This window comes from Varroa destructor, unplaced genomic scaffold (assembly GCF_002443255.2).
Source record: "Varroa destructor unplaced genomic scaffold, Vdes_3.0 BEIS01001183.1, whole genome shotgun sequence".
Taxonomy (NCBI): Eukaryota; Metazoa; Arthropoda; class Arachnida; order Mesostigmata; family Varroidae; genus Varroa; species Varroa destructor.
Window position 1 is genome coordinate 29,735 of NW_019212636.1, and position 24,464 is coordinate 54,198.

At 38.1% G+C, this 24,464-nt stretch overlaps 2 protein-coding genes across 26 annotated transcripts in view; one reads left to right on the plus strand and one right to left on the minus strand.

Annotated features, from left to right (window-relative positions):
* Window positions 1-24,464, minus strand: part of LOC111255217 (caspase-1-like) — a 27,270-nt gene continuing 2,806 nt past the window's right edge. For 10 of the 22 annotated variants that reach the window (XM_086976520.1, XM_086976517.1, XM_086976509.1 and 7 more), the window contains exons 2-8: window positions 11,562-11,703; window positions 10,120-10,188; window positions 4,834-5,014; window positions 3,933-4,332; window positions 2,687-2,844; window positions 1,845-2,072; window positions 1-636 (exon numbers count right to left, since the gene is read on the minus strand). In XM_086976520.1, coding sequence (XP_086832646.1) covers window positions 1,995-2,072; window positions 2,687-2,844; window positions 3,933-4,332; window positions 4,834-5,014; window positions 10,120-10,188; window positions 11,562-11,623 — 948 coding nt within the window. In that variant the 5' untranslated portion in view covers window positions 11,624-11,703 and the 3' untranslated portion in view covers window positions 1-636; window positions 1,845-1,994. Of the gene's footprint in view, window positions 637-1,844; window positions 2,073-2,686; window positions 2,845-3,932; window positions 4,333-4,833; window positions 5,015-10,119; window positions 10,189-11,561; window positions 11,704-11,909; window positions 12,033-12,425; window positions 12,669-20,320; window positions 24,459-24,464 lie in introns of those variants that run through there. The other 12 variants (XM_086976503.1, XM_086976506.1, XM_086976502.1 and 9 more) reach the window with 12 other exon arrangements.
* On the plus strand, window positions 13,157-18,731 carry LOC111255218 (longistatin-like). 4 transcript variants are annotated; one of them, XR_015318294.1, is made up of 4 exons: window positions 13,159-14,135; window positions 14,314-14,638; window positions 16,893-17,006; window positions 17,282-18,731. XR_015318294.1 is itself a non-coding variant. In XM_086976521.1 (3 exons), exons 1-2 carry the CDS (start codon window positions 13,959-13,961, stop codon window positions 14,602-14,604), a joined length of 468 nt encoding a protein of 155 aa, XP_086832647.1. In that variant the 5' UTR covers window positions 13,157-13,958; the 3' UTR covers window positions 14,605-14,638; window positions 17,282-18,731. The 4 variants fall into 4 exon arrangements, 2 of the variants coding, with proteins under 2 accessions (XP_086832647.1, XP_022672685.1); XR_015318295.1 differs by having other exon boundaries at window positions 16,893-16,976; XM_086976521.1 differs by lacking the exon at window positions 16,893-17,006 and having other exon boundaries at window positions 13,157-14,135.

Below are 24,464 nucleotides of genomic sequence, written 5' to 3' on the forward strand. Positions count from 1 at the left end.
TATTTTCAAACATACATATATTTGCAAATACTTGCTTCCTTATTAAAAACTTTTACAGTCTCGAGTAGGCATTGTAGACTTGAACAATGACCAACATTTTTCGTTACCTCAAACAGTCACGTACCACAAACATTTACACCTGTCATACATGTGAAGTACTATCTCATTTTTCGTTCATACTTTTAGTCCTTTCTGCTTGTAGACTCACATCGGCAGAAAATACGCATCAGAAGCAGAATTGTACAAAGTACAGCCCAATTATTCTCTAATCGGGGTCGACACATTCAGATAGTTTATTTTTTAAATCATCCCTATAAAATTTGACAGCAGGTAGAGTGACTGCATTAGCTTGGTTTGCAATACCGGTCAGGTTTTTGAAGGGAATAGTCTGGATCGGACTGACGCCAACTGGAGTGGTTACGGTAGAGCTGTCATTCGCAATGCGTGGTTTCCTCTCATAAGAAGAACTCCCGTTATTTGTCATCGATGCTGTTATACCAGTCTGATCGGTATCATTTTAGCAGGTCCTTCAATGACGATTATCGTTGGGCTGCAATAATTTCCCTAGACACTGGTGCCCCCACTCTTGGGCGTAAGCAGGAGTTTACGTGTCAGGGTAAACGTCATGCAAGGTACCTAAGAGCATCCAACATGAACATAGTATTAGTTAGTACGATCTAGGTAACAATCGAGATTGTTATAGCTAAGCTTGCGTATATTAGTCTCTCAATGGCTAAAATATCACACAGTGTCCCCGCGAACTCCCCAGTGAGGACCATTTTGAATCTTCTACGTGAAACGTGTAACGCTATTCATGCTGAATTATGAACTGCTACTATTTTAAAATTATTTTGAAAATGTTACTATTTTCCTAACCGCGGTGACATAAAACGTGCTCAAAAGCTGTACCTTGAAACATTCCATGATGGCCTGAAATCTACTTTCCCTTTCGTGACTATAAAGCCTGTTCCATGGCTAACAGCTCCATTCTTAGTCATAGGTAATAAACGAAGACATTCTACCGTAGCGAATAATGGAACTTTTGCCTAGCGTTATTTGAATGATACAAAATAAATGAGAAACCCTTAAATTTATTCAATTATTCTTAGATTTTTGCCGTAGCAAATAGCTTTCTAGTGATTTCATTTCAAATATGAAAAATCAAGCATGCTGAATTCAGAAGCTTCACTATTTAGCTTATTGATACTAGCTGATCTTGATCAACTGAAGAACAGCGAAGTGGGTACTAAAAGGAAAAAAAAAAAAGATCTTTCTCCAACCGCATACGATCCCACTCACTCATAAAGGCCATGGTTTCTGTACGACTCATTTGCAATCTTGAAACATGCAAATAAATACATTACTAAGTAAAGTAGACCCCGTTTAACCTCCTTTTTAAAAGATGAATGAGCCGTGTATTTCAAATTTATTTATTTGTGCTAATTCAAAATGTCTATCTTAAAATAATCCCCGTTCAATAAGACTTATGCCACCACTTTTTCCAATCCTCAAAACATTTTTCGAATCCAATCGTCAAAATAACCCGCAGCTCAGTTAGCGATTTTCCTCTATTTCCTCTATAGTATCGCAACTTCAAACTTCTTTTTCAAAAGGAAAATTTGAATGGGGTTAAAATAACCCATACATAAAGTTTTCTTAAAATTGCTATGGGCTAGGATGGAGGACCCAAAACTTGCCGTGCTGCAGTGTTGGTAACTTGCACCAGAGATACTCGCGTAATATTTTTAAAACTCTCAGATAGTACTGCTTGGTAATTGTCGAGCCGGGAGCATAAACTTATGATGAATGACTCCCCGATGGTTAAAGGAAATTGTAAAAGGCACCTTGATTTTAGACCTGGACTGTGCGACTTGCTTCTGTTGAGGCTCGTTTTTGAGCCTATTATCGGAAAATTGGGCCTTGGCCTCCTCGTCGTAGCCATACACCCACGTCTGATCGCAGATTTGGCTCTTCGAAAGCGTCAGAAGGTTTTCCTAACAGAGTTCTTCACGAGTGGCCTTCTGCTGGATATTCAGCTGTTTCAGCACATTTTTCCGTAAGCCTTCTGACGCCTAAATGGTCGGTCAAAATGGCTTAACATTAGCTATTTGAAATTTCTATATATTCTGCTCGCTTTTCTGATGATTCGGCCACACAAGTGCGAGTTGTTTCATTCTCTGTTTTAAATCGCTCGTGACTATTGTCACAGGTTTTTCAGAGTGAAAATGGTTCGCGCAAATTATCTGTATGATTGATTTTATTTGCCTCACTAAGTATACTTCACTCATTGCTCTAATTGAGTAACATCGCAGAACTTCCAATGCATAGCCTTATTCAATAGTACCAAGAGACTCGATATTCCGTCATATTGTCATGGAATTTCAGCTGTATACGGTAGAGACCCTATAATTTTTGCCAAAAGGAATGTGGCTTATAAGCGATCATTCAATAGCGTCAAAATTTGAACGACTGATTAATTTTTGAACAAAGGGCTATATTAACAGAAAAAAAGGTCACGTCTAGGACTGACCACGTAACGTACGAGAGCATGGTGACACAAGTTATATGATTCTTGTCTTAGTACCTTTCTAACGAAGAATATACGTGATATCAAAACCTTAGCCAGATCCTTCCAAAAAAAGCGGCGGACATTATCAAAATATAGCGTTCCTAATAAAATGCTTACCTGTTTCCTCTGGTCCATATCTGTGTTGCCAGGCACAGAAGATTCAAAGTTAAGTGCGACGTTCTTATTAACAAGAGTCATCAATGATAGAATGTCGTGCTCTCTAAGGAGATCCTTCCGTTTTAGGACATCACAAAGCGCCTGAACGAACCAAGAACCTGTAATATCACCGAAAATAATGTCATAAGAGCAGAATAATTAGGATTAGCTTTTTCATGTAGACCTGTGAAGAAACGGTATTCGGTGCTATGTAGCATCACATTCGTAAAAAACCGTACATATGTAAACACGATTCGGATGGATAAAGTCTGCCCCATATATCCACCATTCTGCCCCCATGATGGCATGGTGAGTTTATTTATGGACACGTAATGGTCTATGTTCAAATCCAGGCTTAAATACACTTCGTTTCGTACTGGGAGCTAGCCGTTGAAAGGAATACGAAACAACTTAAGTATCAAATATAAGACACCAAACCATTTAGATATACGCCACCAATCTCGGAATTTGTGAGGACAGGGGGACCCGACTCAGTCAGTTACCAGGAGATGGATGATCATATTCTTATGGGCAAATGGAGTCCCGAATAGTACTAGGTTAGTCAAATTAAGGGTCATAATGCCTAAGGCTTGAAATATTATTTAGGCTGAGTCAAAGACACGAATTTTTAGATTACTTTTTAAGCAACTACTATTGTGCAAATCGTTTATTTACGAAAGAATAATCAGCCTGAGTGTGTAATTTGACGAGATCCCATTGTCAGTATAATACATAGTAAGCGACTTAATGACGGATCGTTGAAGCTCTATTCCCTCAAAAAATCTAGCAAATCCATTGGTAGCATTGGTAAGCCTATAGCTATCACCAGCGCGGTCTAAAAAACATGCGTGCATGCACGTATGAAGCAGTGGCAACAACAGACAATGCGCACTCACATCCATGCAGTAGTAGAGACAGGGAACAAACTGGAAATAAGAGGTGACCATATAAAGATCGAATACTGAAATGACTAGAATGAGGAAACGAATAATAAATAACTAAACATAATTGTAAATAAACTATTGCTTCTGATAAGCTTTTAACTTTTCAACGATATTATTACTATGATCGCGTCGATAAATGTGATAAGCTTTTGGAAACGTTTACATGTACTTATGTACGTTTTATTAACACGTACTTATGAGTCGCCTATCCTTATATTTATCTGTTGTTGTTTAATGAACACATGGCTGTTTAAAATGCCTACCATGGCATGTATTCCTCCAGGAATAGTATCCTGCAACAGTCGAATAACAGATGAGGAAATCCGCATGAGCTGGAAGACGGTATACATCACCACCGGTCGAATCGGTTTGATCGGTAGCCAGAGCCCCTTTATCCAGCCAGTCTCCCCTACAGGCCTGAATAAAAAATAGCTTTGGTTTTCCTACAAGTGTAGCGCATTGGTCACCGGCAAACGGGGCAAATAAGTGGTCAGTTGGCATTTTGCCCTCAGTGTGATATACTAAGTCGCGTTCTCCGTGTGACAAAAGACAGAAAACAAATGCATCACAGTCGGAATGGTCATAATCTTGCCAGTACTTTAGTACTTTGTGCAATTCCTTCTCTTTGAGATTGTCGTGTCGGTGGACTTCAAATGATAATCCCTGTAACATGCAATTTGTTTATTAATTAGGTGCTTATAATGAGTAGCATGAACATCGGTAAAAGGTATAATATTAATTAATAGTAATAATAAGTCCATAAATTATCTGTATGTTCTTCTAGGATGAAATAGTCCTCATGATAGTACATTAAACATTTTGAATTTTGTTTCAGCGGAAACATTTAAAGGTTGAGTCAAAAAAATCTGAAATTTAAGCGTTCGAAATCCTCAAGATGTTGAAGTATCATCATCAGGCGGTAGCAATACATGTTATGCCGAAATCAATAGATCGACTTTAACAGATAATATAAAACAGGCGTATAAAATACGACATGATACGCTAAAGCAAAGATCTAAATGTCTACCTATGAAATAAATATTTAGGTTATGAGCTCAAGTCACAAAGCAAGAATACCCACGTCATGATCGTAACAATTCAATCTAACCAGCCATAATAAAAGTAAAAGCCAATGCTTATCATTTAAATACTACAGTTTTTTACCTCAAAGGTTTGGAACAAATGATCAGCGTCCACGTCCGTTCCGCGGCGTTCGTTGAGCCCGGTGTGAGCCGAAAACGTTTTCTGGTTTACAATCACGCACACGCCTCGTTTGGTATGCCCCATATAATAAGTATCATCAGCGACTTTGGTAAGAATACGACTTACCTTTTCACTGTGACGCCTACATATAGATCAAAAACCGAAATTAGATGAAGAATTCACCCGCAATATATTGTCAACGTAATTATCATACTAAAAACACAAGCAAAATCTGGGTAGAGGGTAAATACAAATATATTTCTGTGGTAAAGGCAATACATTCTACTTTAGGGCTCGCGTGTGTCCTTTATCCATTGTCAAATTCCGCCGGTCATTATTGCATTTATTACTATTCATTACCTTTACGTCAACGACCAACCTCATGAGACAAATCACTCTAGTTCTAAAATAGTAAAAAAACGGCGCATTTACACACGCGACACATGCGTACACAATAGCTTATAGGGCTAGAAAATGCACGCAAAACAATCATTCACTGCTAAGCTAGATCTATGTGATAAACAGTTAAGACTATTTTTGTAGAGCACTAAGCAGGCACTTAAAGTGATCCAAAAACGCATCCTTACTTCTTTGTACACAAAGTAACTATTTGAATATCTTTTTGTTCAAAATAAGGTGCCGTAATAGCGACCTTTTATGTTCATTCTTTTATCTGGGTTTCAACAGTACGCTTTCCAGAAGATTCTGTAGTAAAAAAAACGTCCTGAGGGAATAGCGTGCACTGCAGCTACCAGAACCAAGATCTGGAGCTAGTAATAGTAATTTTTCTTAAATATTGAAATCAAAATCTGAGCAACTATGACACATTACATGACTTACGCTTTTGAAACAAGGCTTTTTGTTTAACAGACAACACTATTCTGAGTATAGAACTGCTAGAATGAAGACGCAAATGTTTCAAGGTAGGCCATTCAAGGCTGCCTCGGCAAAGCAAAAACCCTATTGCAAGGCGTATTCGATTACGGCGTGTGTTGCACAACTTTGAACCCCTTGATGCCCCTGATTGCCTTGGTCGCTATTGTACAACCTTCAAAGGGGCACCATATGAAAGGTTAAAAAAAACACAGAAAATTACTCATTTTGCCTTATAATTTATTCAGCAAGCAGACTATTGGAAATGTAGCCCCTCAGTCTCAATCATCGGTCTCTAATTGCGCTTTCCAATAATCGTTTGATTTATGCTCGTCAAGTCTTCGTGAATTAAAGGTACAAATAAATACATCTAGACGATACCTAGTGGTATTTGATAGAGTGGCATCCAGAAATCATTTTAATAAAGCAGCGACGTGCATTTAATTTTCCAGTTATATTCTATATTCGGTTTATTTCTTCCTACCGGCAACCCTTCTTTAGGGTTACCAAAGAAGTCACCTAAAGCATAACAGGTAGTATTGAGCTTCAATGTATCATATTCAACTGGAACAGGCGTACTTTCTCGCATGTTACTAACTTATACGGAAATCTACTACATTAGGCAGTAATTCTCTTCGGTGGCTTCTGAAAACATATTCAGAATAAATTGGGCCGAAGTTGACCGGCCGCTCTTAACCAGTAGACCAAATCCCCCAGTCTTTGTTGGAATAAAACTACTAGATTGAACCGAGTACAGACCGGAGGTTGATCTTTAAAATATAGGGAAGTGTCCTCTTCTGCTTAACATCCTTGCGCCACTCTAAGACCTTGGTTTTTTGAAATCGGGTAGACGGCTACTAGGAAGACAGAAATAGTTTCCTATGCACGTAAGTGTTTCGCGTTGTTTGTCAAGTATTTCAATTCAGAAGACTGCCTTTCAAAGCGAGGTAAGGTGAGCTTACGCCCAATTGACAAAGACATCTAACCGGCTGGCTTACAATAAGAAACGTGCTGTAAGGACATCATAACAAATGTATTATATATTTGTTATAACGATGAAAAATTGTATTTTTGACAATTCTAGAGTTTCCATGTACTTTTTTGGTTCAGTGTAATATTAGAAAGGCCTCAAATATAAGTACCATGCAACCGATTTTAGGAACAACTTGCCGATGATCCTAAAGGTCTCTCAAATTTCCGGTTACGGTCTTATATTTTAAACAAACATAACATCTACATGCTTCCTACAGAAAGGTGTACCCGTTACCACAAAAGTTCAGAGACATACTCTAAGAACTGTGGTGGCTACATGATCAAATGGTAGAGTTATATCTTCCAGCGCATTCGGTTTAGCGAGAAAATGAATACATGACTAGAATAATAAGAAATTCGTAGGACATTAACTTACAACAATTTTAATTCATATTTGTTGAACTACTATTTACAAGGTGTAATCGAAGGACAACACTGATTAGTTCACTTTTGTTGTTGAGTACGCGTTTAATGATATAAATACAGATATTTGACAAGGGCATTTCGTGATCAAGGCGACTGACAGCTGCATGAAATACGACCGTCAGGAACGTCTTTGTGTAAACACACAAAATAAGTTACGCAACATCTGGTTTCACTAGGGAAGCTGGCAAAAATCTTGTCTTAATTTATCCTCTATTTACCCGATATGCATATACTGTGTCTTCGCAAAATTTAGAGCACAATGCATAAAGTTTGATAGGGACCGTCTCCCCCAACCTACTACGAAACGGATACTGGTGTGCATTACGAATTAGCATATGGCCCAGTTAGGGCCTTTTAGTCCATGTCGAGGGCGGGGGACTTCGAGAAACTAGAATTTAACAGACCCAGAAAGTGAATCGACAAAATAGAAAATCGTACAAGTCAACAAGTGGTCTGCGGACCAAAACGTCAAGCGAGTTATCAGATACCTCTAGGAGCCCGTGTCAGTCGACGATAAACTGGTTAACAGTTTCCCATTGGGTTGAGAAGAAGAAGACGACCGCACGGTGGGGTGAACCGTTGAACAGACAAACATGTGCCAAGGCAGATGGCTATACACAGTCAGCCGTCAGCCGCCGCGTTACAGACGTTTGTCCTGTCAAGTCAGAGGCCAGAAACCGGTGCATCATGGAAGAGGTACAACAAACGCCGGATAGGGTTGCAAAAAGACATCCTGGCTAAGCTTCGCTCTCGTAACGAAGAATGACGCATTTGACTAGTTTGGCATCGATTATTGAATGTTGAACGCAGTCACAACGACGGACTTGTTCCTTCTGCCTGGAATTGATGATGCCCTCAACGCATCAAGCGGATTTCAGATCTTGTTTATCCTGGATTTGATTACTATATTGTGGCAGACTCTTATGGCGCCTGCCGATAAAAAGAAAAGGGTGTCTTACAGCAGGGATAGCTTGCACTTGCTAAATGATGCCGTTTGGACAGACCAATGTCTTTGTCACGATCCGACAACTGAAAAATTTTATTCTCGTCAAACTAAAGAATGAAATGGCATCAGTTTACTTAAATCATATGCTATCTTTCTCTGAAAAACCTAAAGGAAATATTATGGCAAGCGCTGGCCGCCATCATCTTTGGCATTAAATTGTTTGAATCTACCACCGGAACAGCCCTCGCCGAGTACCACTTATAACTGTTCTGCAGCAGGGAGACACGCAGTTAGGTGATAAGAAAAAAAGCCCACCCTGCTATTCCGGTCTAGGATGACTATTGCCTGTTTAGCCTGTCGTCAACACAATCCAAGAGTTTCTAACCCGTGCGCATGTTGAAAGCGTCATGCTTTGCCGGGCGAGAAGGTTAGGTAATCAATATAGGATCTTTGGTAGGTCTCTAGATTCAATATTGGTATAGACCCAGTTCGTCTTGCACTAAGAATCAACAATTTAAAGCGATACTTAGTATCGGACGTACTCGAAACGTTCATTTAGTTGGGCAGTAATTATACAGCTCATTTGCAAGACGACGAAACCAAGCAACAAGCAATACTTTTATCAAACGACAGTCGCTCCCTCGACAGGCCCAATCTGCAACCTCGGTCTAGACTCGAATCCGTTCTGAGCTTGGGTCGGCCCTATGTATAACCTGGAAAATGTATACCACTGTACCCGCCTCGGACATTTTTCCAGTCTTGTCACATTGACCGAGTGGGCAATGCGGGACGCCTGCAGGCACTTGGTAACATCGCGACGAGGTCGTGCGAGCCGTTATTACGGACAGCGGTATATAGTTCTGTGGCTGGTCTTTCCAAGACTATTTGGAACAACACTAACTGCCGTTTCGCAGCTGCTATCTGGAATCCCTAGTCTATCAGACTAGCAAAACAAATGATTCGAAACATCATCAATCGATTTTCTGCGATATTGTTGAAGTATTCAGGTTCAGTTCTCGCTGGACTGTTGCGTACAACAGTGAAAACCGTGAAATGAGATTTCCTAGGAATTACTTCTTGGACTCAAAACGTTGTCGGCTGGTGAGTACCCAGGATTGCGTAGCGAGGCTTGCGCACGTTTACGGAGTACTTCCACTGGCTATTCGTCAATCAACTATTCAGCCGTTTTCCAGCAGGTGGCATTTAGAAGACATGCGAGTGCGGATATCCATGGTCTTGTGTCGAATCGTTGCGCCACATCTTGCTAATATCTTATTATGAAAGTTGGCATATATAGCGAATAATAGCTAACACATAGAGCAGCATGCAACACATAGGTAAAATAGGCACTAGAGAAATGCAAGCGATAACCACTATTTTATAGATATAGCATTCACATTCACAAACGTAGGACATCTAACAGGGAAAATCATGTACTAACAGGTAGCGACACATAAGAAAGTTCATCTAAAGTGATCAAGTCTAGATACTAATGACGTTTTTCATAAGTATGGAGGATACTGAAAACATTTAATATATTTCTAATAATATTATTGCCAAATAAGCTATTTGACAAACTAAGTAGACATTAGGGTCATATCTTACGAGGATCATGCTAACTTACATAAAATCAAATAACGACACACAGAAATGAATGGAGCCGTAATCGAACTGAACTTGAAATATAATTCAAAGAGAATTTGAATCTTCAGTGTCGCTATCAGACGTGCCATGATTATCCGTTAATAAAGTGTAAACGATCTGGTTAATTGTCCCGGGACAAACGAACACTACTAATATTTGCACAGGGAAGAAGCTTCATGGAGTTTTGTTAAAAATGAACTGTGGGAAACAAAATGTGAAACATTCAGGCTACGTTTAGAAGAAAATTGATGCAGTCTGCGTGCTGCAACAAACGCCGCGTTTTCGGCACTTGTGCCTCAGACAACAGCAAGGTAACTTGAACATACGCGGCTGCCTTAAACAGTAAGGTCACCTCCTCCTTCGCCTTGACCAGGGTATCCAACGATGCCGACGAGCTGAAATCGACGTGTGTGTCACGTAGCAGTCGCAGCGATCAACCAGCGTGATGAAGGACAACAATATACCCGAGCAAAAAACAAGAAGAGTTCAATCACACTAGTGTCACTGATGCATGTTAGAAAACAGTAAAAGGTACGACACGAATAGGTTAGAATAAGCTGTAAGCCTGAGCGTAAAACATGCCCTGTTTCTCACCTAGCACTCCGATCACAGCAAGCTTGCTCCCTACCCAAATGTCGCTGACTGTGAAATACTCAACTGTTGAGTTTGTTTAGTATACTACAACTACACGCACGGTCTGCCGGCTCTGCTTAATTTCCACTATTTAAATCAAAGCTTCTATGCATATTGATATCCTGTGCTGATTAACTGCTCCAATTGGGCTTAGTCAACTTGAAAAAGAAATAATTAAAATGTACCATCGTCCAGACACGGCGCTAGATACAAATCTAGGCCTTCGCCAAGTTTTAAGCTTGTGTTTTGATATTTATGAATTGATAACTTTATCCTTTGTGTCCAACGAAGGTCGTCAAAAAGTTGCACATCCAAAAATAGGTTCATACTTCTATTGGTCCCTACAGCTGTACTTGCAGCGAGTCACTCAATGAGATTTTCGAAATTCTATCCAACTATCGTCTTTTTGTCGAACAGTTTTTTTTTTTCTCCATAAATCACTGAGCATGATATGAATTCTCTTTGTCAGTTTGAATCTTAAGACCACAAATTATTTACTACAGATAGGTTTTGTTTTATACAAAACGTGTCTGTTGACGTGAAAGGCACAATGTGGAACCACTCGTGTTTTTTTTTCTTGGAAGGAGGTAAGTCTTCGATAACTCGAACAAAGGTGGATCCAAGCACAACTTAACGGTATAAAAATCATCACATTCTATAACGATTTTTAAAGATGTGCTTGAAGCTTCAATGAGCAATGTTTGATGCGCTACGTTTATGAGTAAGAGACTATAAACAAATAATAATCTAAACCAATCGGAAGTGTGCTCGGTCGAAACAAATCACGTGCAAAGGCATCACATCGTTGACGCTGAGCTAGATTTGTCGGCAAAAATGATAGCGAAGCTTTCGCAAAAGGTGCCTGTTGGTAAATAAGTTCATCTCATAGAACCAACTATTGTTAACAAAGGCTATTATTATTCGAACGTTTCTGTGGTAAACGATGTTGACACTCAAACCCACAGGGTCGGCTGACACTCTATGGATCCACAATCATCAACGTGAGACACGATGTCACTCAAATCAGGAAGCCTTACGACAGTCATACCACTATCGCAAAGATGATATATCATGGAACCTTTAGACATAATGCTTCTAAAATGGTCATACGTAGTTGCAAAGCTGTTCTACTAACCGAAAGCCAAACGAGGTGCCAAATTTTATGGCATCATTTCTGTCTGCTGCCTGTCCCTCCATAGAAGAAGCAATAGCACGTATAGCTTGTCCATTGTTCGGAATCTGTGACTCGTTTGATACGCCTGATATATCAGAGTCGCCTGTAAGATGGAAATCAACCAAACAATAGATAACCGTACTTACGTTTAAATACTTTTTTTTTTTCTTTCTCGTTTTTCAAGTAAATTGGAACCTTTAGAGTAGCTTGTACAAATCAACGCAGTTAAATATATTTATTGTACGCTACCTACGACTTATAACTATCGATCTTTGATTACAGATGAAATACGTAGACAATGAACTATACCCTGGAAAATACCTTCCAGCTTGTTGTTGTTGTTGTTGTTGTTGATATCCATTGGGAAAAGCCAGCACTTAATCTCTTGTTTCAGTTCACCCTGTCAGAAAGCATGTTGCCCTTTTGATATTTCTTGATTTGTTGAAACATTACATTAGCAAACGAAAACTATCTTACTGATGAAGGCAAAATTGCAGATTTACCGTCAGTAGTAGTAGTATTGAGGAAGCTACGTCTTGCTAATATCAAAAACGTTCAAGGGCAAAAACAGAATGCTAGAAACTTATTTCAGGTTATTCTTTCAGAAATTTCAGGTTAGTCTACGATAATCTAATGCATCGACGTCGCTAACCACATTAGTAGAAATTTCACATATACTACTACTACTACTAAATAAACTGTATTTGATAGAAAACTTTTTCATCGAATGGCTTCTGTTAAGCTCATAACTAGCAAGGGTACTTTATATGAGTTCGATGCTGGCAGCAAAGTTATGTGTGTGAATGAAGTCTCAAAATAATTTACCGGAAGCGTGATGTTTTCGCAACGGCATGATGTACCGTTTTAAAGTTTAGGCTTTTTGTATTCTAGGATAGTATAAGTCACGTTACTACATTGAAGAATGATAGGGTAATGATTTTTGGTTCTCTTCTTTGTGTGTTGTTATAACGAGATTTGGGTTCCTTAGGAAAGTATCGTCTGCTTGAGTTAGCAACATCAGGATGGCAGCCTGATTTCCTCATACTTAATAGAATGTTTCATCTTAGTTGTAAGGGTGCGCCCATTCCATTCATGCAACGCTAAACGAATAATAATAATTATTACTATCATAGTACTGTAGTAGTATTATACTATCATAGTGTTCATTATTATTAATGTTTGAAGTTATTTAAGTGTCAACATATGCATGATAAATTTGTGTCTAGACCGTTGTTCTAGTCCATTTTCCTTCTGAAAACACACATATTCTACATTTGCAACGCCGTTTCCTACTATTTTTGAATATTTTTTACAAACGAAAAAAAATCAGAGACCTATTACAGACAGAACACGCTACATATACATAAAAGCAGCCCATTTTGAAAACTTGTTTCTTACAATATTCGCGCCAAAGGAGTTTAAACATTTAAGCTTTTCCTACCCTAGCAAACTGAGAGATCGATTCGACAGGTTGATGCGCATGCGCCAACTTTTAACGGAAAGTGCAAACACAACAGACGGCAATCAAACTAGGTTCCCGCACGAAACCATCGAAACAGCTCCCATCATAAACACTTTGGCTCAGAAGGTAGAATTAGTTATCACTCACCTAGCTTAATGTTTATAGGAATAGTCTAAAAGCCCCAAACGAATGTCTCCACGGATGCTTAACCAAATAAACTTAATTGTAATTGTTTAATAAAAATGATACGAAATGTTCAGGTTATTAGAGCTATTTTTCTTATCTATAATGCTAAATGTAGTGGGAATTTTTGTGCCATCGTGTGCCGTGCGGAAAGCGCTCTTTCTTTCTCGCACAGGCCCGGCCAAAGAGATGTCTAAATGACCCAAATGTCCCACATTAGACCTGTCATAAACAAAAACATTTGTGCTGCTCTCGATGCCCATGAAAACGCACGACTCAGCGCTCGCTTTTGCCGTTTACCGTTATGAAACGCTGCATCTACAGAGCTCTCAATAGCAGCACGATACTATTTGATTGAACTTTGTCATTTGGCAAGAAGCGCACTGGGCAATAGGCTCTCAGTGCTATACCACGTCGCCCCGACCACCATTACCACCACTTCTTGGATTATGTTTTGTATCAGCGTCACCACACAGAGCGTCAACGGTAATGCAAGTGTAGATACTCCACGAACCAAACTAAGCAATAGGCCGCCAAGTTGTCACTGAATGACTGGCAAGACAAGGACATCAATATCGCGGTAGTTGCGCCAACAAGAATCTCTTACTGAATACCGCGTCCGTGCCTCATTTATCCTATTAGCATTGAAAACTTTAATTCTCTGTACAAAGAAAGTGTCTAAAGGACTACTGAAGTGTGTGCTGTGTATAAAGATGATGCGTAGAGCCATATTCTTGATTTGCCTTCTACTGTTCAGCTTGACCGTTTGTTGTCAAAACCCTACGACGTCTACGATTACGACACCAGCACGTGCGGCCGAAATTCGAGTAAAGTACTCTAGCGGAGCAATAGTCCGCGATATGGACCACATTCGGCAGGATCTGCATCAGGTGAGCCTTGTTTGTAAAATAATTACACTCTAGGGATGTCCTGTACTGCCTGCGCCTCTTCCAAAGATCTCTTGCACAGTTTTTCACAACAGCGATCAGGGCTTTTTTTTTTTCCTAATATGTTGTAACAGTCACATGATATTGATGATGTGCCTATGCTCCCATGTCGCCATTTCAGGTGATCCAGCTGTCAGGTGACGGGACCTTCACCATTGAGGAGTCAATTTTCTATCTAATGCGAATGCACGACTTTGATGATAACAATCAATTGGACGGGTTAGAGATGATGCGAGCTTTCACTCATGCGCACGAAGGTCATAAACAAGGCGAAAATGAAGACAACCCTCATCCATTATTAGAGACGCTTGTACAACTTGTAGACGATACAATGAGACACGATTCGAACATGGATGGCCATCTAAGCTTTGCCGAATGGTTACAGGGATACAAATCAGGAGGGTCAGCGTAGTGGTTAACGTTAGGCCTGTTTGTAAATGATGTAGGTAGGTGCAAATAACGGATTTTACTTTACTTAACGTAGTTTTAACTTAACAGTACTACCCGTTCTAAACTCTTTTTTCGTTTATAAGAATTTTGATAGTTGGATTTCAATATCCCCCACCGAACTCCTTGTAAATAACGACGCTTCGGAACAACCTTTAGTTATGCAAGTAATCGCTCTAAGCTGTTACAGTATTAGTAGGACACTGCTGAACTACTCAACATGACAACAATGCCACTAATATCGAATGGCAAACGAATTCGAAGGCATTACAATACAGAAGCTATTCGAAGAATGCGTATACTGATATTATGCGTGAATTGTGTGTATACAAGTATAAATAAAGGAACTTTAATTATCTGGGGTACAAACTAATCGACATATCTGTCAGTAGTTTAGGCACCAAAATTCTCATATGTGTGGTATCATAGATCTGCAGATGGCCTATAAAACAGTGGAAGAACGTGATGTAAGACCATCAAACGTATCCCCATATTTACTATCATCACTGTCTAATTTGCAAATTGCTCCCACACGTGCAGTTAGAACACAGTTCTAGTGGCGACGGTTACTATATCGGTTAAAACCGAATAAAAATATTTGCAAGAGCAACAAAACTGCAGAGTACAAATTGTTCAGTCGTTGAGTAAGTTATTGTGGTGGCCAGAGGCGTTTTCACATCTTCAGCTAGCCATTATTCTTTTTCCATTTTTCGAAGTCCTTTTCTGACTCGGACATTATCAGGATGGATGCTTGTAAGCTTTTGTTATGTGAGTGCCGTAGAGACCTAGGTTAAGAAAGAAACACACAAATAACTCCCCGAAAAGCCTGGCGAAACGTCAAGAACTAATGGAATTAGCTAGTACCGAAAGTGGCTTGTTTTATTGACCAGCAATGTTGTGTAAGTTACCGCCGTTCCCAAAACGAAATCGTCTGAATCCTGAGAAAATGAACAAAGCGTTTTATTGGTTTTAATGATTCTTCGTAGCAAGAACGAGTCGCCATCATCTTTTGAGAGACCGTGTGCTAACAGCTAATTTCATTGAGCTGTGTTCCAGAGTTAAACCGTTTTTTTTCGCTTTTCTAGTGACTGTGAACAGTCTAAACGGAGCTGGTCCGTTTGTTTATAAGCAAAACAATATGCTATAAATGGCATATTCGGAAATGAATAACAAGAAACATACCCATTTTTCTGAACTTTTGGATCTCTAATACGGTTAGAAATGCGGTACTTTTAGTGCATTTAAAACAGAAAAGCCCATATTTGGGTTTTTAGTTCCACTGAGGTACAAAAACAACAATACCAGTAGCAGGAAAGCGAAAGGTTGTCCTTTAATGGTAGTTGGATACTTGAAAAAAAAACCGTATTTGCGCGCCGTCATTTAGAATGTGGCTCTGCATTTCTCAATACCGATAAATTTTTGTCAGAACTGTAGTCTATTCACACACCAGCCTGATGATATGTCGTAGAGTGAATTATTTCGTGCAACGTCTCGTAGGAATGCCTTTAAGTTGATGTCAGAAATAAGACAGCGAAAGAGTTGTAGCTTTTGAGTTGCTTTGTGTGCGTTAGTTCCCAATAGTATAGACATTATATTTGCCGAGTCACTGGATATTATAAGATTGGCTTAATCACAGATAAGACAAACATTACACCGCAAACCGCGACATTTAACAGCATACTCTGTGCGTTCACAAATGTGCATACCCGAAAATGATAGTCAAGTTTGACTGTGGCTTCTTTGCAAAGAAACTCTCCGTATACGTTAACTCGTGTGGTTTTGATATCAAGAAGACATCTTGATTTATATCTGCTACGTGTAAAAGTAGTATTTCATAATGAATGATTTCTATTTACCGCTTTTCTAAATGCAAAAACTGTATGTTAGGTCATTTTTTTTTCGCGGTTTTTTTTCCAGCAATGGACAACACGGCATTGTTTATTCCTGTGACAATAAGTTATTACGTTGTGTATCTTGTGCTATTATCCACAATTTTTCCCTATTTTTTCATCAAATAATGTAAGACATTTTGTGAGAAGGTAGTAGATTTCGTCTTGAAACGTTTTTCAATTACATTTTGCGTTGCTCACCCGTGTAAAAAGTAAGGCCACAATGATGATTGTTCAATGAACGGAAAAAATTAAATTCAGTGGTATAAAGTGCGGAAAATACGGAGAGTGCGACAGAAGCTCCTAGTTGAAGACTAAAGGGGCAGCTTCGACGATATTTACTGTGTGCGTTTCACTTTTTCAGGAAAAAGGATAATCTAACCCCGTCTGCTTTTGTTTCCTTGAATAACCTTGTTAACTCGACGCAATCGGGCCGATTAACAGTTTGGTTCGTAGGACGCGATTCACGATATATCGGGTATTTGCAGTTCCACCAAAAGCAAAACATGATCCATTCTAGATAAATATCTGGTTAAAGTCAAAGCTTTGGCTCTTTGTTTGGGTTTCTGAAATACCGAGGCTTCAATTTTCGCCGTAAAACCAAGGGACTTGAGGTGGTCAACGACGGTCTTGTAGCAGCAGCCCATCTTTTAAACTCCCAAATTGTTTTTCAGCAGTCTTTCTTTAAAAGTGCTTTCGGATGGTCGTTACAAAACTTTCTAACATTTCAAAACTTTTCTTTAATCCTTTCAGTTACTACGCCATTATCGTGTACAAGAAAAATTTCGCGATCTGTTTTGACAGCGTTTATGCCGCGCGAAAGTCATAGTACAGAACATGTCGAAAATTTGATTACTTTTTTCCACAAAAACATTCATCTTTAAAAAGTTCTGCCAAGTTAAAATCGTACTTATATTACGCAGTGGGAGCAGCGCTTTGAACCGGTAGATTGAATGCAATAACAAGAGAGGAAAAGTGGAAAAAAAAAGCCTTTGAAAAAACGCACCACTTACTCAACCTAATGCTATAGTACGTATGCTTTGGTCCATTATGAGGATAGGAGAAATCGCACTTTCACTGTTTCAAACAGAGTACAGGAAAATTCTTACATACCGGATATTCGACATTTTCTCAGCATTTTGATAGCCAACGTTTGGTGAGTGCAATACAGTGCACAAACATTTTGATAAATTAAGATATGCAAGAAAGATTACTTGATAACATTTTTGATAAGAAGATTTGCTCGGCCATATGTACTGGGGATAACGGCTCTTGGTTTTTATTCTTATCTTGGTTAAGGATCCTTGATTTTTAATCACCTTTAGGTCTGTAACCTCGATTTTTCTCCAAATTCTGATAGTTATAGACGAAGGCATATATAGTAAAACACGTATGCGAGAAGTGAATTTGCAAAGCCAAGATATATTTGATATAGGTGTGCTCTGTAAAGCCATCGATTTACCTATAATAGGACCAAGCAACCATGTCTCTATAAAAACGACGGACACGATAGAGAAGAACCAATAATAAACGAGTGATAAATAAACAAGACGTATCGCGACTTTTTACAATGTTCACGAGTAAAGGTCTTTCACAGACAGCAAGCTGTACTTTCAAGATGTTTCGTTTCAAGTGCGTGCTTGTTATCATACTACTTCAATAGAACACAGTATAAATGTGAAATTTCAGAAGCACTCTATGAGCGTACCAAGTTACTTTTATAGTATTTACCTGAACCATAAACTTTGTCGGGATTGGGTTTTGAAGAGGCTACATGATTTTCCAAGCATAAGATGCTGGCAATAATCAAATATTATATATATACAATATTCCGCACGTATCGCTTGTGTAATTTTTCATTTATTGATGGTTAAATGTTGTGCACTGAGTTTAGATTCCAAAAATAAGTGTGTCGTCACCAGCACTTCTTGTTGGTCTTACAGCAAGGTTAGAAAAAGCTGCCGAAATAACCATATATAGATGAGACGTGTACGACGAATATCCAATAATTTAGAATACTATTCAGATATAGGTATTTTTCAGGGTTCAGGCGTAAGATTTTAGATTATAAAATGTTGTGACTCCGAAAAAATGATCAGCCAACGTAAAGCATAAAGAAATGCACATTAGCAAACAAAAGATCATAAAAGCGAAGATTAAATAAAGGTGCCATTACTTTTCGAAGAAATCGAAGTTAATTCAACGACTTTGAATAATTACTATACAATATTAGAAACAGACTAGAAGCAAATTTTGAAAAACGACTGAGATTATTTTTAAAAAAAGCTGAAAGCACATACAGCTACAGTTAACAGAGGGTGTGAATATATGTTACAACTTATCTTTTGACTTCTGTTTTGAATTCCCTGTTAGTTATTATTTTTTTACTTCCTAAAGTTTTTATCAGCCGTCATAATAAAATAAGATGCTTTTGAACAGTATTTAACGCTTGGCTGCTTATTGAATCAGAAGTCTAATATATACAACAAAGGACCAATAACTGATTCGTTTGTTTATTTAGTGCATTAAACCTACAAATGCATAGCTTTTAAGGAACATACGTTTTGGGATCTGAACAAAGCTCTTCCGACTTTTCTAAATTTAGTTGTCCTTGCAACCATTGAGGCAAACACCAAATCTAAAAAGCTATTTAGTAATTCAATAAAAAAAAAAACAATTGTAGTTAGTTATAAGTTAGATATGTATGTTGTCTTATATAATATTCATTTAGTTTAATTTGTATTCCTTATGGACGTTTCATAGGACGATGCGCAACCAATGCTGGCCGAACTGCGTAATAACTAACAAACCCAAAGGCCAATCTGAACTACGAACCCAAAGGTAAAAGTGACATCTTTGTAGACTTCTGCGTCGTAAGCTCACGCACACGACCCTTTTTGCCGCCCGCATTGAACACAGAAAATGACCGCTCAGTTGTACTAGTTAGTTACGATAATAATAGTCGAGATAATATTCAGTGAGTCACAGAGCTTTAGGTGTAAAAATATTTTAGTCGCCCCTAATGAATACAGCGAATCATCTTGCAACCAACAAAAGTGAATATCATGCGTTATTTGACGCTTTTGCTATTATTTGTCACCCTAAACAATGCCAAATGCGCACTTCCGAAAACGGCAATCTATTATCAAGCGTCTTTCTAATATGCTACAGCATGCCACCGGTGTATAGTCTATGAACCCCCAACAAGGTATGATCGAACGCTGCCTCAACAACCTCACAACTGCATGAATTTACCGAGTACAAAAAATTGAAATAAGAGATTCGAGCGAGGAAGGTGTCGCCTACACACATTCATTTCTTTTAACGTTTTACGACAAGAAGCTGTAAAATAATTGAAATCGATAAATAGAGCCATAAAAATATCTATTAAATAAAAAAAATCTATAAACAGAACTTAATATGTTACAGCTGGGTGGCGCCAATACAATTCGTATTTTTTATGAATAGAATGCGTTCACTGTCTGCGCAGTCGTTTTTGGTTCGATTACTTCTTGTTGTAACTCTATCCCTTCAGAGGAAACTATTCTAGTTAATTATTATTAATGATCGCGACCTCATTATTTTGTTACATTATTCGTTACTTTACAGCAAATATCCTGTTTTTCCTTACCAAGTCTTCAGTCCGCTCATTGCAATTAACTTTGTATACTTCTATCGTCAAGTTGTTATTCTATCGCTCGTGACAAAAAGTTTACATCTTTTAAACATTTTTTTACTATTTCTACGAAAATCACGATATTCTTTAAGCTACAAAAATAAAGTAATACTTACATTCATCACAAATTTTCAATGAGTACCTCGAAATCTTCTTGACGAGCCCGTTATCCTAGCGCACATGTGATCAACGGGCAATTTCTACATCGCCATTTTACATGAACCCGTACTCAAGCAATCTTTTTGAAATTTAAGCATACAAAACACTCGTCCGAAGAAATGTAGGCCAAAATTATGATTTGCCAGATATGGGAATGACCTTAGTTAGTTATTGTATAGGATTAAAGGTATAACTTTACTGCATAGCAGTGTGTTATTAAAGGCATCTCTTATAAAACAGTGGTAGGATAGCTGCCACTTACATGAATGTAGGACTTTGAACCAAGTACAAGGTTCTAATGAGTAACGTCATAAACCACAGTTAGAATCATTATCTGACTCACTCGAATCACCGACACAGTGGGGGTGCAATAGCCATGCAGGGTATACGTATCCGAAAATGCAGATAGTGTCACTTCTGCCATAGAGAGGGCTGCAGAACTGTATGCCCTTCAACAAATTATAAGTAAAATACTAAAAGCTATCTTATCCGACGCTCATTCGATACAACAATGACATTGCTGCTACGGTAAATTTATTATATTTGTGTATGCGTACAGTCACGTCACACTTTTTTACGGTCACTGATTTAAAGCAAAGCTTTCATAAAAAGGTACACTAGACGAAATTTGTTCGCTTTACGATAGGATGCGTTAGCCAAGTCCCGCTGTAAATTTCTTGATAAAAACGCCTCGACACCGTGTAAATCACTTTAAGCTACAGTTAACCGAGGAAAAAACTACAGCAATGCTACTGTCTGCATATGCAAATCTATATATTGGCATTAAACTGCCCTTATTTTCGAAGGGTTGCTCTTGCATTTCTTCATACATTCACGCCTTTGCAGACTTTATTAGCTTTTAAACTAGATAGGAAAAAAATGTTTCATAGCGCAATTTACAGTTATGTATTTCTCTTCTAAAACAATTCAACCCTACGATCTGTGGGCTTCTTAGTAGCTGAATATTTACACAGTTTACTCGCTCATTAAATTGTTCTTTTGTCACTCTCAGATCAAGCGAACCAGATATACGGATTAAAGTTAATAATATTCTGGCTCTTTTTTACCATTTTGAAGCTTGCACTGCTAACCGATAGCTAGAATGTCACTTTCTGCTTTGGTCATTTAACCTGCTATTGTGCTTAAATATATTGATGTAGGTACACCTAATACTTTTTCCAACCAGAGTTTAGTTCTCTCAGTTGTTGAATTTGGAAAAACAAAGGTTTTATAATCATCAGCTTATCTTTGGTTAAGTTCTACGAGTTTGTGAAAATGAATAAATTATACCATGTGAAGATGTAATAGTAGTAGTACAGGAAATGTAATAATAATCATAATAAATGAGAACAGAAAAGTCTCTCTACTAGCATTTGAAGGCGCGACGTAAACAGAAATAAAGTTAGAGACTTCTTTGCAGGAAACATCTTGAAACTTTCCAGCATAATACTTTTACAATAATTACTATGACATCCCCAAAGACACATCAAGTTTATTCGTATTGTCGTATATATATTTTTTTTTCGTTCAGACGCGCAAATGATAACATTCCAAAGAGTGCTCTAAGTATAAAACGCGCTTCTTTCCTAAAACACAAATGCTAAAGCTATCTAAAAATCACAGTTCCGATCCGCTCATACTATATTATCCCCAATGGCTGGTCCTATGCAAACCAAAAATACTGTGATATTAAGGAATCGCACTTTAGACACAGGTGCTGTTCTTGGCTCACGCTACACAAGTTAAGATTATTTTAAACTGTGTCTTCATCCCCGGCGATACTAACTGTGTCAGTGGTCGCGTGGCCTTCACGCGTTTATTATCACTGCTTTGCCATCGGTTGATAGCCATTAACGAATGAAAATGATGTGTAAATTACAAGCTCTACAGAATGAAGTGATTAAGTAGAATGTACAAACTTGCTTTGCAACCATTAGAGATTTTCCTTTAGAAAACGGGAATATATTGTACATTAGCATAATCTAAAAAAAAGCGTATATTGCGTATTAAGCATTTTCAATTATTAGATCTATGTAAACTCGAGATATAAAATTACTAAATGTTCCACGACGGTGCTTTTATAACTGACTACAGTAAACAACCTTTACAAGGCATCACACGCGCCCCAAAGGTTAAACAAATTTTGAATGATTAAAGCCTTCAACTTAATCGTTAGGCGAATTCTCCTGCAAGAAAAAGACTACGGCGGGAATTGCACTAATTTCAAGACAATATATAAGAAACTCTATATATAGAAAGAAAATATATAAGAAAGTTCCAACTCAGCACACAGCATACGAATTATATGTCAATACCGTGCCCTAAATCAACGAGCAACGGCACCTCTAGTTAGATTTAAAAAGACAATGGTAATCTTGGAGATCTCATCTGGTCATGTATATCCAAATTGGAGAACAGCATCTAAAAATCAACAGAACTTCGCTGGGGAGGGGAAGCTGATTACAATAAAACGTTATTGAAGTATCTATTAATAATGATCCAGACAAAACCGGTGCTTGCTAAAAACGCTTTCTCACTGTACGTTGCTACTTAGTAGGAAGTTTACAGTATGTATAGAATTGTATAATTACTTACTCTTTACCCTTACCGCTTTCCATGGATATATATATATCCACACATATAATGCAAACAGGCCAAACATTTGTCACTCCGAAGCTACCTTTCCAGCTGATACTAATAAAATGAATCTTCATGACACTCTTTTGGAAAACTAGATTAGCGCGTAAAATTACGAATGGTGTTTCAGTTAAATAAACTCTTTCGTGACCAGAATTTCATACCATAAGATGGACCATCGAGCCTGCGTACCGTCAACAAGATATTTGTCTTTGTAGCAAGATATTTGTCTGTAACTTTATTGTCCCATGTAGTGCTTCTGCTATATACGTGTAGTCCTGTATATAGCAGATTTAAACACGCATAACAACTGACGGTAGCACAGACGTACTGCATTTTAGCTCCTAAAATCCCGAATCGTATTTAGAACAGTACGCAAAGATTCTAACATAAGACTCAACCTCCATCGTTTTCCTGAAAAAATTCGGGGTAAATATCATATGATACTTCCAAACCACTACTCATAACAAAGTGTGTAATTACACCAGACACACACAAACAGTTTTCGAGAGGCTAAGGAATTGAGCATAATGCTTCATTAATATTTTCCTTATGCCGAATAGAAATATTTTGCCTATGTTCATTTAAAGAAATAGGTTTACAGTGAATTCGGTATAGATATATATGTATATACCGAACGCAATCGGGATTGGAGTCTTAAATCAAACATTCATGTACACTAATTTCAAGCTGCTTTCTTCACCAATCAATATCAGCAAGGAAAATATTCCAACAGCTAAAGTAGGATTATCCTATTCTTACAGATTTAGAGCGCTATAGGATAGACTTCAGCTTGTATTCAACCAGCAAGTATCATAAGTAGGAAGTTTAACAGCTGTACTCCGCGTAATCTCGTAGATCATCGTCATGAATCGAAGTTGTCAACTGATTACATTAAGTTGTTTATTTCAACTTATCTATTAGAAACTTATCCGTATAACATACTAGGCTAATAAGATAATATATGTATAACGCAATTTGGATATAAGGGGCAGCTACAACTATGAATACATTTGGTTTTGTCTTGACTTCATGTATACGTTACATTCAAATCTTTCTCCAGGAATTCAATTGGGTGGTACACTTCTTACGAAGCTTGGACTTCATTTATGTATCATGCGTACAAGACATGGGTTGTCTCATTATTTAACCTTATTCCTGATCCTAGTAAATCCCGCTGGGAAAATGCGATACTTTATAAAAGTAAATGCTACTTGTTCCTTAATCCCTCTTAAAATTGATGTATAGCATTACTACGCCGATTAAACACCAATCGAATGTTGCAGTGGTTTACTGGTTTACTCTTAGCTGGTCTCTACTTTTTCAGTGAATTGTTGAACGGTAAAATGACAATATTCACAGAAAATGAAGGAAAGCACTATGCACTCTAGGAAGGGGTGAACGAAGTCCTTGCGAGTGTTACTTGTTTTCCTAAATTTATACAAGCGTTTTCTTCGGCCAAAT